The following is a 13,606-nucleotide window of genomic DNA, read 5'->3' as shown; positions in this document are numbered from 1 at the left end:
GAAGTGTACTTGAAGAACCTCTGCTCTAGCCTGCTGCTAAACACAGTTTGTTTGGTAATAACATGCCACCCCCACTCCTCCAGTACTTTAAATCTATCATTTCATATAGCATACTGATACGTCTTACTTTTTGGTCAGAACCACGTTCAGTGCAACCAGTTGTCTTTAACCATTCCATATGAAGGCTTTTTCTGGACAGTTTGATTGCCAATTGCCCCCACATATGAAGCAATAAGCAGCTCAACATAACACCAAAAAAGAAAAGTACCTGGAGGAGGCAGGTAGCCATGAAACAGGACACTGCCACAAGATGAGCGTTCCAGTTCTTCACATAGAAGCAGTCTCCTAACTGAGATGGAAAAAGAACAGTACGATCATAGATTTCACTTTCCAGGAAACATGACCTAATTTCAAATAACCTTGTATATCAGTAAGTTCAAAAACCTACACAGTTACAAGTACTAAGGATTTTTAATTGATTCCTGATGGTAGGAATAAAGATTAAATGAGCTCACAAGAAAATAAAGTTAAATTAAATTACCTAAAGGAGTGATTCCATAGAATTCAGCTTCATGTCTGAGAACATTAATACTCACCCCCCTAACAAACAAAAGAAACAAGAAAGGACATAGTAAGATGACACCTTTGTAACGCTATAACGTGATGGAAAGCACAGCAATAATATCAGAGGTAGCAAAGACCGAGGCTGCAACAAGTAAGGTTAAGCCCAAATGCAGCAGCAGAAACAAAGGAAAAAAAAAAAAAATACGCTTACCCTTGGAAGGCCTCACACATGCAGGGATTCCAGAAAGATCCCTATGCCTCCACTACCAACCCTTAAATGAGATCTGGGACGGGCTGGATCCCAACTCTACCAGGTGCAGTCAGTCAGGAGCATTATATGCACCTGAGCTCCCTTGATTTGGCCCTGCCTTCCCATCAGGTGCTCAATCACTGTTTCAATCCCTGACTTACCATTTCCACTACAAACTTGAATATAAATATTTGCATACAACTAAAAGTAATCTTAACATTAATAATATTTCATAAGGACAAAGAAGTAGAGCAGTGCATTGCCAGAAGCAGTCTAAACTATAAGAATCCACAAGCAAAAAATAATGCTGTGACTGCCTCCAACATGTCATATACCTACACATATACCCACTGTAGACAAGGGCCCAGGTTTACAAGGAAGCTGAGACTATTATTAGACACCCAGATGAGTAAAACTGTTTTTCATATGGGAATTGCTCAATTTCTAATGCATCTGAGCCAATTAATTTTCACTTAAAACAATCAGAATTTCTTACCTTAAGTCTAGCTCCTTTGTGCGAAGAAAATTTAAAATGGGTGCAAATGCTGTTGGATCTCTATCAATAAATATCTGCAAGGAAAAATTGTTGTAGTTTTAATATTATTATGGAGCAACTGTCAACATGCTTTCTTGTGTTAGGTGTGGGAAAGAGGAGTTGAAGATGGTGCAGTCAACACACAAACATAAAATCACAGAATCATAGAATGGCCTGGGTTGAAAAAGACCACAACCATCAGTAGTTTCAACCCTCTGCTATGTGCAGGGTCACCAGCCACCAGACCAGGCTGTCCAGAACTACATCCAGCCTGGTCTTGAATGTCTCCAGGGATGGGGCATCCACAGCCTCCATGGGCAACCTATTCCAGTGCTTCAGCATGCTCTGAGTGAAAAAAACTTCCTCCTAATAACTAACCTAAATCTTGCCTTAATTTAAAACCATTCCCCCTTGTCCAAAGTTTTCAGACAGCATCTCTGTTCTCATTATTTTTCTGCCTTGCACTAATTCAAGGTTCTTAAAGACACATACATAAACACTGTTGCAAGTAGATGGCAATTAAAAAAAAAAGACAAAAAACCAAGCCCACCAAAACATCCACAAACCTAAGTTCTAGAGACTCCAAAAACATCAATAGGTTCTCAGACTTCATACTGTGTGTCCAAATTTCAGTAAATATACTAAAATCTGAAGACAAGTCTAGAGCGTTTTTACTACAACTACCTCTACACGTGTAGCAAAGTACTTGTGTGCCTTACCATTCAACAGCATTGCTGTAACTAGTTTCAAATTTAAGAATAACATACACAGAAATGGCCATTTTGCTACATTTGCCAACCAAAGTTACAATTCCATGTCAAGATCGTTCTGCTACATAGCCAACAGCTAACGAAAATTACCCATCCCCCTGCAGTACAGCAATTAGCAGGTTTTCAGTTGAAGAAAAGAAATACTGTTGTTGTATTTGCATTGTCTGTACAATGCAGAATGAGCATAAAAATACACACATTGCTCCTGTTTCCTTTATCTCTGAAGATCAGAACCAAGAAATTCAGAGATGTCATCAATTTTCATTGAAAGTTTAACAACCAGCAGAATGATATACAAATGGTTACACCTACAAGATCTTTCTCTGTCTCAGTCAGGACAAGCAGGAGAAAAAAAAAATGCTGTTTTTTGGTATTTTAAATGTTCTCCAAATATATCCATATCAGATACTCCCAATCCTAACAGCACAAACACCACAGTAAGCAGGTTTTAAAATTATAGAAGAAATGATGGCAGACTTTGTTCTGCTCTGCAACAAAAGGCAAGGAAAATACATGGTAATATTTACAAGTGATTCCAAGTCCCCTGTTTTCCTCCTATTCAAATGGTGTCAAAATACAAACACAAGTCCAGCTGAACATTACTCCTCACGGACTCATAAACAGAGACAGTGCTGTCAGTACTGTGAATGCAGGCTTCTGCAACACAACTACTGGGGTAATATAATACAGTGACTGAGAAAATGCTGTCAAAAGCTGAGCAAGTTTTAGAAGTCCAGGAATGTGCATGTTTTTCATTCGTGTGACCATTTGTTTTCCAAGCTTTTAGCACAGCTGACTTGGGCAGCATAATCATTAGCACCTGGAGTGAATGTTCTTCAGGAGAGAACCTAATTGAAAGCACAACATTAATATAATACATCTATTACTCACAGCACCAGTTTCATCCTTCAGTGTTGAAATCCTTCCACTCAGCAAACTAAAATAAAGGAAATTATTGTTAGATGTAACCAAGGAACATGCTAACATGAATACAAAGTAAGTTCACCATCAGTTTGCTATACTTATGCTCTGTAGGTTGCATTTTCTTAAAACAGCATAGCTGAGCTAACAAAAAACTACCTAGATAAGGGAAAATGCTGGGAGGAAGGCTGATGACACCACACGGTGCATTTTTCCTGAGCAAAGGAACTGTGCATGCAAACCTAAGGAAAGGCTAAAACCTGCACAACCACTTTTCAGATTCCTAAAGAGAACAAACACAAGCCTGGAAGGATGAAAAACTTTTCTGAGGCAACCCAGAGGGCCGCAAAGTTTGTAACGACCAAGGAAATCAGTAAAATCAGATGAAAAGGGAAAACAAATAATCCATTCTGCATGGACTTACTGGGCAGGAATGGGATGGATGAGCTTTTATGTTATTTTACTTAAAACCTTCCCTCCCATCAGATCAAAGTCTTCTTGTTCCAAACCAGCAGAAAACACCACCAAAATTTCATTTTACAGACAAAAAGCAAACTCAGTAACATCAACAGTTTTATTTCCAAATCCCAACTGACACTGGATGGCAGTTAGCTTGGAGATTTTTCGGTACTGGAGCACTTTCAGAGTAACCTCCTTAGATTCTACATTTAGTGTTGAGAGACTGGGAGAACAGCAAAGGACTTCTTTCCTGTGACTCTCTTCCACACCTCTGAGAAGATCTCAGAGACATCTCTCTGACTCTCTATTTATCTGAGTATTTCTAACAGAAGCAGGTAATGCTGCCTGTCCATGCCAGCTGCCAGAATTTTATTTGAAAGGAAGTCTAGAATACAAAAATCTAATGCAAAAAAGCGAAACTGCAAGACTTAGGTTTTCCTTCACGTGTTTGGAATTAATTAGGGTGGTAGGCATACATCCCAGTGACTACAGCAGGGAATCATTAGAGTACAAACATTAAGCAGCACAACCTTCAGAAGTAGTCACAGTAGGGAGGTAAAGGTAAGCAAAAAGATACTCAATAATCCAACTGACCCCACAGCACCAGACAAAACCTTTATTTGACTTGGGGAACAGCAATAATTCAAGAAACATTAAACATGGTGCTACTATGTATGGTCAATAAAATCACAAGTGGCATTATAACAATAGAGTTGGTCACATCTCCCTTTCCTGCATATTTCCTGGAACCCCTATTTCCAGGACAGTCCATCTAGAGAGTGACAACTCCGCAGCACATGTAAGCTGCCAGTGCATCATTAGAGACAGAAGAAGCATTTTGGATACTAGCTTATATCAGATCAACCCATCCTATTGCTTGTGATGGGGAAAAAGCAATAAGGAATAAAAACATATTTATGGCAAAAAATTAGCTCTTACAAATACCTGGAAAAAAAGGAGTCTGGAATCCACATCAGTGTTTGTCTCGAAGTGCTGAACCTAGGAGACCACAGTTACAAGTTAAGAATTAGGTGTAAAATTGGAGGAAATTGCCATTTGTCAAATGCTTTGATCTGTCCTACAAAGCTGATATGAAACAGGTAGGGATCTCAAACTTCTGAAACATAACTACACAAAGTCAAAGAATTTGTGTGCAGTTTCTTTGCACAGATCGTCTCTAAGCATGAAGCTCAGACCATCATTCTTCCTGTTTGTAACACACTGTCCCAAACATTCTTTGGTTCTCATACTTTGTCAGAATGAGTGCTTTAAAAATAAACAAACAAAGCCACAGACATGCACACAGATACAAAAACCCAGAAAATAAGCATAAGTTTACCAACACTGCACCACATCTGTCATTAACTGCATGTTAACCTCACTGAGGTGTCGAAGGGTGCAAAAGACTACGGTAAGACTCATGTAAATATTTTATAGTAACAAGTTAATATCAATTATTTTAATTCTCTGTAGTTTTGCTTCTTGGGCCTTCTTAGGAGCCCACAGTGCTGCATTACTTGTTAAAAGTAAGAAAATATCTTATGATTATTGTTATGAATCATAACAATATTGCAAAATAATAAAAGTTACAGCATAACTTTCTCCAGACATTATTTTACATAATAAATACCTATGAATTCCTTATGCTATTTTTTTGATTAAATGGGAAGAAAGATAACTGGGCTGGCAGCTTGGGAAATGAATTAATGCTCAGCACCACCTGCCTGGTTGTCTCTTAGTAGCTTTACTACTAAGAAACCTTGGGTGACACCTTTGCTAATAGGAATTTAACAAGGAATTGCAAAGGTAAAATATAAAGTCTCGTTATAGTGCAGAAATATGTCACAAAAGATTCTTAGAATACAAGTACTTAAACACAATTTATATACTTTTCACTGGTGTTTTTCAGTTTTCTTGGGAGGAAAAAGTAAACAAAAAGCATTACTTTATATTGTTGAAGAGTCAGAAGCGTAAATGCTATATGGAACTGCCATCCATTCTGCACAGAATGCAGATTGTGCAGCTCCTCACTGCAAGTATAACAATGACAAATCTGTTCTTAACACAAAATCTACAGTATCAGCGTTCTAAGCACAAAGATGCACAAAGTCTTTTGTACAAAAGAAAGAAAAGAATCAAAACTGTTTGCTATTTAAATGGAAAGTGACTTCTGAGTATAGTTTCACACTCGCAGCACAGCTTTTCTCACAGTAACTCTGCTCTTCTCTATTTCCAGCGTAGGGTACAATTCATTAGGGTACAATTCATTTAACCATGTTACAGTATGTGCATAACTGAAAGCAATCCATGATTCATTTAATCATGCACAATAGAAAACAATCTGTTGCATCAATTATACCTGGGATTAATCCAGACATCACTTGTGACAAAGGGGACAGATGCAACACCCTCCCAATTAACCCTCTTAGAGATCTTCACAAACTGAAGGCTTAACTTGTCTGGTATCTTAAAGCTTTCAGTTATTTTTATGTTTGGGGTGGGAAGGAACCACAAAACAAAAAGACACCAAGTTCCTACAGTTCCACAGGAAGGCACGCACAGGAAAAAAAAAAAAATATATATAGAAAAAGGTATGGAAAATGTACTAGAACCATAACTTGCTGGCATTTTTCTGACACTCAATGAGAAATACTAAATAAATGAATTTAAGCAATAAGGAAAACTGATGCAACCATGAAAACATTCAGGATTGCTGAACAAAGAAAAGGGAAATTAGGTAAACAGCGCGCAATATGCTCAAATAATCTGAAGCACATGGCAGCCTACTGTTATCTCAAAGAATAACACAGGCAATTGGAAACAGACACACTTAACAGTCCAGTGTAAAACAGCCATTTTCACAGTCTGCTGTGCTAGCAGAGTTACAAGCAGAGGAAGGCAAAATGTCAGAGAATCCGTCAAACTTTTTATGGTAATTTCTGTGATTGCTAACTTGTGAGAGCCTTGCACTCCTGGCTAAGGAATCCTCAAAAGCTGAGACCACAGTTGCTGGAGCAAACACATGCAGCAGAGCAGCTCTGGCAGTCCCTGGGAGCAGAGGGAATCTCACATCAAAACACAGGAACTCTGCTCAGTTGGATCTCTGGACTAAATAACCCACATCAGACAGCTTTCCAAACAAAAATAAGAGTCTCAGGTTTTTAATACGGACCACAGGAACTGGTGGAGAGGAAAGAAGAAACGTACTCTGCCCATGCACTCCCGATCATCAATCCTTACGCAGAAGGTTGTTACAATTGCCTACTGCCTACCTATTGAAAGGTAAATGCCTATGTATACACATTTCCGGCTCCTTAAATCCAGAAAGTAGAATCTAGAATGCTTCAGTTAAAAACAAAGTATAAAGTCATAGGAGTAAGAACAATTTTAAAACATAAGACTGAAGTATCTTCGTGATCCTACTTGCAATAAAAAACAATGAACTGGCCTATAATTCCAGAGACTGAGTTCAATGAAGCGCCTTATTCAGGGTAACATGAAACCCAGTCCAAAACCAGCACCAAAGTTATTCTGACAGCATCACTATGGATGAGTTTTGCCTGACTAATTCACAAGCAGTTTCTCATGGCAGAACCAGGTTCCGAGCATTTTATTACAGCAAAAAAAAACTCTGCAGGAGGTTTTACAGCGCCCTCCTTTAAGAAAGATTTTGGCACGTTATTTAGAAAGCAAGTCTGTCTTCCGAGTAACACAACAGTATTATATTTAAGGCAGTAATTCCTACTGATTAGAGCTGGCCTTACATTGCGTGCAGACTCGGGAAGCCACGTTCCTTCAGCTTCCACTACCTCCCGTAATCCAAATGCTTTCATGCCTACGCATTCTGACAGGAACATTTGCACCATTTATCACGCCGATGCTGGCCACAGCCGGCTCACAGCTCCCTCCCAATCCACCAACACTCCTGCACGTCACCTTCCACGACTCCAGTGTACGTTTTATAACGCAGCTCTCCATTCCGGCCAATAACTGCAATATCGCGTCAGTCCGCTCTTTCCGAGCGGCCCCCGAGCCCCCCGTCCCGACAGCCCTGTCGGACGAGCCTTGTTTCGGGCTCACAGCGCAGCGCCCCGCCCAGTACACGAGGCTCCCACCCCACGGCCCCACCGCCCCCTCGGGCCCGAGCGCCCCCTGGGCCAGCCCGCCGCCCGACCCCGCCACCCGCCTCACCTTGTGCCGCCCACGTTGAGCTGGACGATCTCCCCGCTCCCGGCCCCAGTGAAGCCTCCGCCGTTCCCCGCCATCTTCCCCGCCGCTTGCTCCAGCTGGCGCCCGCCGCCGCCGCCGCCGCCCGCCGCCGGATCTTTGGAGTCGGGGCACGGCGGTGGAGCGGGGGGCGGCGGGGGGCGGCGGGGGACGGGGCGGCGGCGCTGCGGCCAGGGCACTGCTCTGCGTCCGCCCGGGCTCGGCCTCCGGGCTTCCCGCCGCTCAGGCCCCGCCAGGCCGCGCCGCCTCCTCGGGCCGAGCGGGACGTGCCATGGCAACGCGGCGGCGCTCGGGGAGGGGTCGGGGCGGGACGAAACGCCGCAAACCGATCGCGGAACCGGACAAGCTGCGAACCGGCGGCGTCTCCGCGCTGGCTGGGGGCTGGTCGGGGACCGGGTCGCGCAGGTGAGTGGGGCGGGGCGGCTGCGGGGCCGCCTCACGGCCAGGCGGTACAGCCCAGCCCGGCGTTGCCTTGCCCTTCCCCGCTAGCACGCCCCGGCTGCGGCGTCATGGTCCAAAGGGAAGGAGCCGAGAAGGCGGAATTCTTGGCTTCGGTGTTTAAAAACAAACGAACAAATAAATAAAAAATAAAAAGCGCAGAAACACGAAGAAAATCGCTTGAAAACACGCTAGGAAAGCAAAAGCAGCAGCCGGCTCCTGTAACCGAGTTCTGCCCTTCTTAAAGGGGACAACCCCCGATGCTACAGGCTCTGAGGCCGCAGTGCAATTTGGGGAAGGAATCTGTCTCAGCAAGTGGAGGAAATTTGGGGAAGAAGTAAGTGCTGCTGTGGTTAGCAGAGGAAGCAATAAAGTTGTGGCTTAAAGCTGCGAGAATGAGCTTTGTTAATTAATTCCTATGCTCAAACACCAAGCTTCAATACGAGCTAAAATTTTAATTCATTTTCAGTGAAATTTGCCAGAAGATTGAAAACCAGCTGCAAGAATCCAACCCCTATTTATATTATTTTCCTTTCATGGGCAGGGATAGATTTGAAGCGTGCTAAAAAAGGAGCGTTTTACAAAAGCTATGGGAGGGATGTGAAGGGAAAACTTAAAAACAGCAGTCACCACGCCCTGGGCCTTCATGCCTTCTGTTTGTAAGTCAGTGTGGCTATAGGCTGGGTTTCCTCTTGGGCTTAACGGTCTTCATGTTCCTAGGTGTGTAAGGCTTATGCTTATCCTCAGTGTTTGCCATGGCCCATTTTGTGTGGCTGTTCATTCAGCCTGCTCACAAAAAGATCACTTTTCTGCACGCCCAATTCAATCATGTTTTATGGGGAATCTAATAGCTCAGGTAACCAGGGCCTATAAATTGCACCGCGGCTGGCCACATCTTTAAGAAATGGCATTGTAAACATTGCGCGTATAAATCCTTCTGTGGACCAGCTTGCCTGGATCACTTTGGAAAAAATAACTTAGGTTCCTAAATAAAGTTCTCCTCAGAGAGCCTAAATACCATTAAATTTAAGATTAGCCCCTTCTTAAATCTTTAAGCATAGTCACAGTTGGCATTTGTCATTCCATTAATGACATTCAATCCTGGAAGAAGTAATGCGAGAAAATCAGCTGTGCACTGATGCATTCTCTGTCAGCTGCAGTCCTCAAGCACTTCCACTAGATGCCTCTATTGTTTTTAAAGTAAACTGCCAAAAAGTAGTTCCTGCTTATCCTAATCATTTAAGGCATGTTTTCAAGACAATGTCTCTTGATGGTGCAATTAAAATACATAATTTGCAATCCCTCCAGAAAAATCCCAAGCTCATTTCAAAGCACACATCATATAAGCATTATATAATATTAATATACAGTGCAGCTTGATGTTGTTGTTTTCTGTGATCTTTTTGTTAATTCATCACCAAAAAGATCCCCAAATATTTATATCTGACAAGAAATGGACACATATGGCACAATGCAAAAAAGTGGGCATATCAAAATTAAATATACATGCTTTTGTATAACTATTGTACAGTTTAGGAAAGAAGGAGACCCATGCAATGAATTACTGGCTATGCAGTACTGCATCCAGAGATACAAACTTGACATTGTAATTTGGTCTTTTTAACTACAATAATTCAAGCTAAGAGTACACAGAAGACTTTTTAGCCACTTTTTTTCTACTTGGTTATGAGTAAAGTTTTCTTGGGGAGCATCCTGTTTTTTGGCCATACAACTAATTATTCTATTCATAAGAAAGCAAATTCTGCTGTAATATATTGTATTCAGAGTCACCTTCCAATGGCATGACTGTCCTGGAGCTAATTAAAATACTAGAGAGCAATTGTTGTTCTTGCCTAGTTTTCTGTTAACTGTCCTACCATGCAAGTGGAGTTGTCAATATGGATCTACCAAGGGGAAATCATGGTTGGCCAGTCCGGTAGCCTTCTATGATGTGTTGGCTGGCTGGTAAGATGAGAACAGTGAGTGTTGTGTACCTTGACTGCAGCAAGGCTTTTAACGCTGACTACCACAATATCGTCGTAATGAAACTTAGAAAGTGTGGGACAGACAAGCGGACAGTGAGGTGGATTGAGAACTGGTCGACTGGCAGAGCTCAGAGGGTTGAGATCAGTGGAGTCTAGTTGTAGTCTATAACTAGTAGTGTTTCCTAGGGGTTGGTGCTGGATCTGGCCCTATTCTGTATCATCATCAGTGACCTGGATGAACAGATAGAGTGCACCCTCGGGAAGTTTGCTGATGATAGAAAGCTGGGAGGAGTGGCTGACACTCCAGAGGGTTGTGCTGCCATTCAGTGAGACCTGGACTGACTGGAAAGCTGGATGGAGATGAACATTATGAGTTGGAACAAAGATAAGTTCACAGTCCTACCCCTGGGGAGGGATAATCACATACCTGAGTAAAGGTTAGGAGCTGACCTGCTGGAAAGGAGCTCTACAGAGAAGGACCTAGGTGTTCTGGTGAAAAACAGGTTGACCATGAGCCTGCAGTGTGCCCTTGTGTTAAAGATGGACTAGTGGTACCCTGGGGTGCTTTAAAAAGAGCCTGGCCAGCAGGTCGAGGGTGATGATCCTCTTCTTCTACTGTGCCTTGGTGAGGTCACATCTGTAGTACTGTGTCCAGTTCTGGGCTCTCCAGTTTAAAAAAGATAGGGAACTTATAGAAAGCCTGGTAGAGAGCTACAAGGATGATTAGGGATCTGAAGCATCGCTGTTAGTAGGGCAGGCTGAGAGACTTGGGATTGTTTAGTCTCGAGAAGACTAAGGGGATTTTATCAATGCTTATAAATATCTAAAGGGCAGGCTCCTTTTGCCTAGCAACAGAACAAAGGGCAGTGGTCATAAACTGGAACATAGGATTCATATGAACATGAAGACAGGCTTCTTTTCTTTGAGCACTGTAACAAGCTGCCCAGCAAGGCTGTGGAGTCTCCTTCTCTGGAGCTATTCAAAACCCACCTGGCTGCTTTCCTGCATAATCAACTCTAGGGAACCTCCTTTAGCAGTGGGGTTGGACTACATGATCTGCAGAGGTCCCTTTCAACCCCTACAATTCTGTGCTTGCTGGTATTATACAGTAATAATAACAGAATAAAAACTTTCTACCATCTGCTCTAAAAGGAGGAACTTTGGAACCTACCCAATATAGCCACTCTGGGAAAAGCTACTATGAGTCACTACAAACAATAGTTGATGTATGCTCAGTTTTTCCCCAGCTTTGCTTAAAATTACTTAGCTCAAAGGGTCTAAATTATGAAAGTATTTTCTTAGTGACTGTGATTCAATAATGAGTACTAGAATAACTTTAAATAGACCACAGGGGAGAGAGGAAGCTCAGGAGATTAGGTGGAATATGCATTTCTTCTTTCCTGAACACATGGTTGTTGCTTGCAAGTAGGGAAACAACCTTCCTTTTCAGTTTCAGCTGCAGTGTTACATGGGGGTAGCTACTAGGGATGGGCCAGATAAAAGGCATGTTGGCAGAAATTTCTGTACTTTTATTCCCCGTCTTAAAATAGAATGCAAAGAAGAGAACATAGATCCAGGATCGCATCAGAAGCTGCATCCTACAAGAGCAAGAAAGACTTTACAGCATCCTGTAAAAAAATATACTTTCAACTCTGCTGAATCTGTGGAAAATTCCTAACATTTGTTTTTGGATATTAAGATCTGATGAGCTTCATGCTTGACAGGACTGGGGCAAGTGACCATTATATTCTACTATAGAATATTCTATATTCTATAGCATTTATTATCAGTTACCATGTAAGGACATCCACTGCTACAGAACACAGCATGTCGTGCCACAGAACAGCTTTTCTTTCAGAATTTCTTCTGTTGTTTTTTGTTCCTTGCTAAATTTAAATTAAAAACAAATATAATAAAATGAAAATGTTTTTCTAAATCTACCTTTTTAAAAGGTCCCTTCTCTACGCAGTACTGTAGAAAATTTTAGTATGAAACTAGGTGTTAAATTAATAATAACCCTACAATTTTCTGTATATCCTGTCAGGGCTGGCTGTGACAAGAGGTGACATATGAACTGCATGACCCAGTACAAGAAAGACATGGATCTGTTGGAGCAGGTCCAGAGAGGGGTCACAGAGAGGCTTAGAAGGCTGGAGCACCTATTCTGTGAAGAAAGGGGGGAGCTGGGCTTGTTCAGCTTGGAGAAGAGAAGGCTCCAGGGAAGCTTCATTGTGACCCTCTTGTACTTATGAAGAGGAAGACTGACATTTTACATGGTCTGATAGTGACAAGGCGGAATGGTTTTAAAGAAGAGAAATTTGAGTTAGATACCAGTTGGAAATTTTTAACTCTAAGAAGAGTGAGGTGCTGGCACAACTGCCCAGAGAACCTGTGGTACCCCATCCCTGCAGGAGCTCAAGGCCAGGTTGGATAGGGCCCTGGGCAGCCTGAGCTGGTGGGGGGAGCCCTGTCCATGGCTGGGAGTTGGAACCAGGTGGGCATTAAGGCTCCTCCAACCCAAGCTATTCTATGATTCTATGAAGTACAGTGAATTTTACAAGTACCCATTATTTTAGTAGTACCTGAAATGTCCACAGCGTGGTGTTGTTTGCTAGCACAAGTATGTTGAACAAGCCTAGGATCTTTTCTAATCAGGAACTATTGAAGAATGTCACTGCTGCAGACTTGGAACCCTCACCTATGAACAACGTGCTGTGAAGCAGTTCTCACCTTGCCTCGTTTGCTGCAGAGTCCCAAACTCTGCTGCATCCATTTTGGTTAGAAATTACATAAATGCACAAGGTAAGTCTTTTTGAGATTCAGAATATATGTATAAACTGGTAACTATTCTAAACAATAGCACTGATTGTATGTTAGCTTCTTACCTGAGTGACCAACTGCCAACATTTAGTAAAATGTATGTATGTGTGCATGTAGTCTGTGCATACGTACAGATAACTGCTGTTTGGTTCCAGATGGGTAGGGAAAGGAATCATTTTAACAAATGCATTATTTATGATACTTAGTTGAATAACTTAAGCAGCATATTTAACTTGATTGCTCTTTTGAGGGCATGTTCAGTGGTGGGCTTTGTAGATTTACATCTCTCTGGTAGAAGAGACCTCTTCAAAAAGGCAAGTTAAGCCGTGCTTATGGCTGTTTTGCCCTAAGCAGTTAGAGCAGTTGGTAGAGCAGCATAAGGCTGCCAGAACACACTAGTGAATGTGGCAATGCAATTTAAGAATGGCTTTTAGTCTTCCAAACAAAGAGGAACATGATTTCACAGCTACAGGTGGTTTCCCTTCCTTTACCCTCAAACGGTGCATGTCTTACCTATTCTTTAGATTCTTTGAGCTTGAATAGAAAGGTGTAATCAATGCTGAGTCAAACAAACCTTCCATAGAAATAACTACTGGATATAGCTTTTCTGTAGTAGGCAATTCATGTACAATATCTT

General features: G+C 42.0%; 1 protein-coding gene across 4 annotated transcripts in view; it reads right to left on the bottom strand.

Annotated features, from left to right (window-relative positions):
• Nucleotides 1-13,606, bottom strand: part of KCTD3 (potassium channel tetramerization domain containing 3) — a 95,007-nt gene that overhangs the window by 17,894 nt on the left and 63,507 nt on the right. The window contains exons 1-6 of one of the 4 annotated variants that reach the window (XM_048935560.1): nucleotides 7,691-7,880; nucleotides 4,445-4,498; nucleotides 3,011-3,056; nucleotides 1,311-1,384; nucleotides 542-600; nucleotides 269-349 (exon numbers count right to left, since the gene is read on the bottom strand). In XM_048935560.1, coding sequence (XP_048791517.1) covers nucleotides 269-349; nucleotides 542-600; nucleotides 1,311-1,384; nucleotides 3,011-3,056; nucleotides 4,445-4,498; nucleotides 7,691-7,764 — 388 coding nt within the window. In that variant the 5' untranslated portion in view covers nucleotides 7,765-7,880. Of the gene's footprint in view, nucleotides 1-268; nucleotides 350-541; nucleotides 601-775; nucleotides 875-1,310; nucleotides 1,385-3,010; nucleotides 3,057-4,444; nucleotides 4,499-7,690; nucleotides 7,881-13,606 lie in introns of those variants that run through there. The other 3 variants (XM_048935558.1, XM_048935559.1, XM_048935561.1) reach the window with 3 other exon arrangements.

The sequence above is a fragment of the Lagopus muta genome, chromosome 2, assembly GCF_023343835.1.
Source record: "Lagopus muta isolate bLagMut1 chromosome 2, bLagMut1 primary, whole genome shotgun sequence".
Classification (NCBI taxonomy): Eukaryota; Metazoa; Chordata; class Aves; order Galliformes; family Phasianidae; genus Lagopus; species Lagopus muta.
The sequence above is the reverse complement of the archived record's forward strand: the minus strand, read 5'-3'. Positions and strand labels throughout refer to the sequence as shown.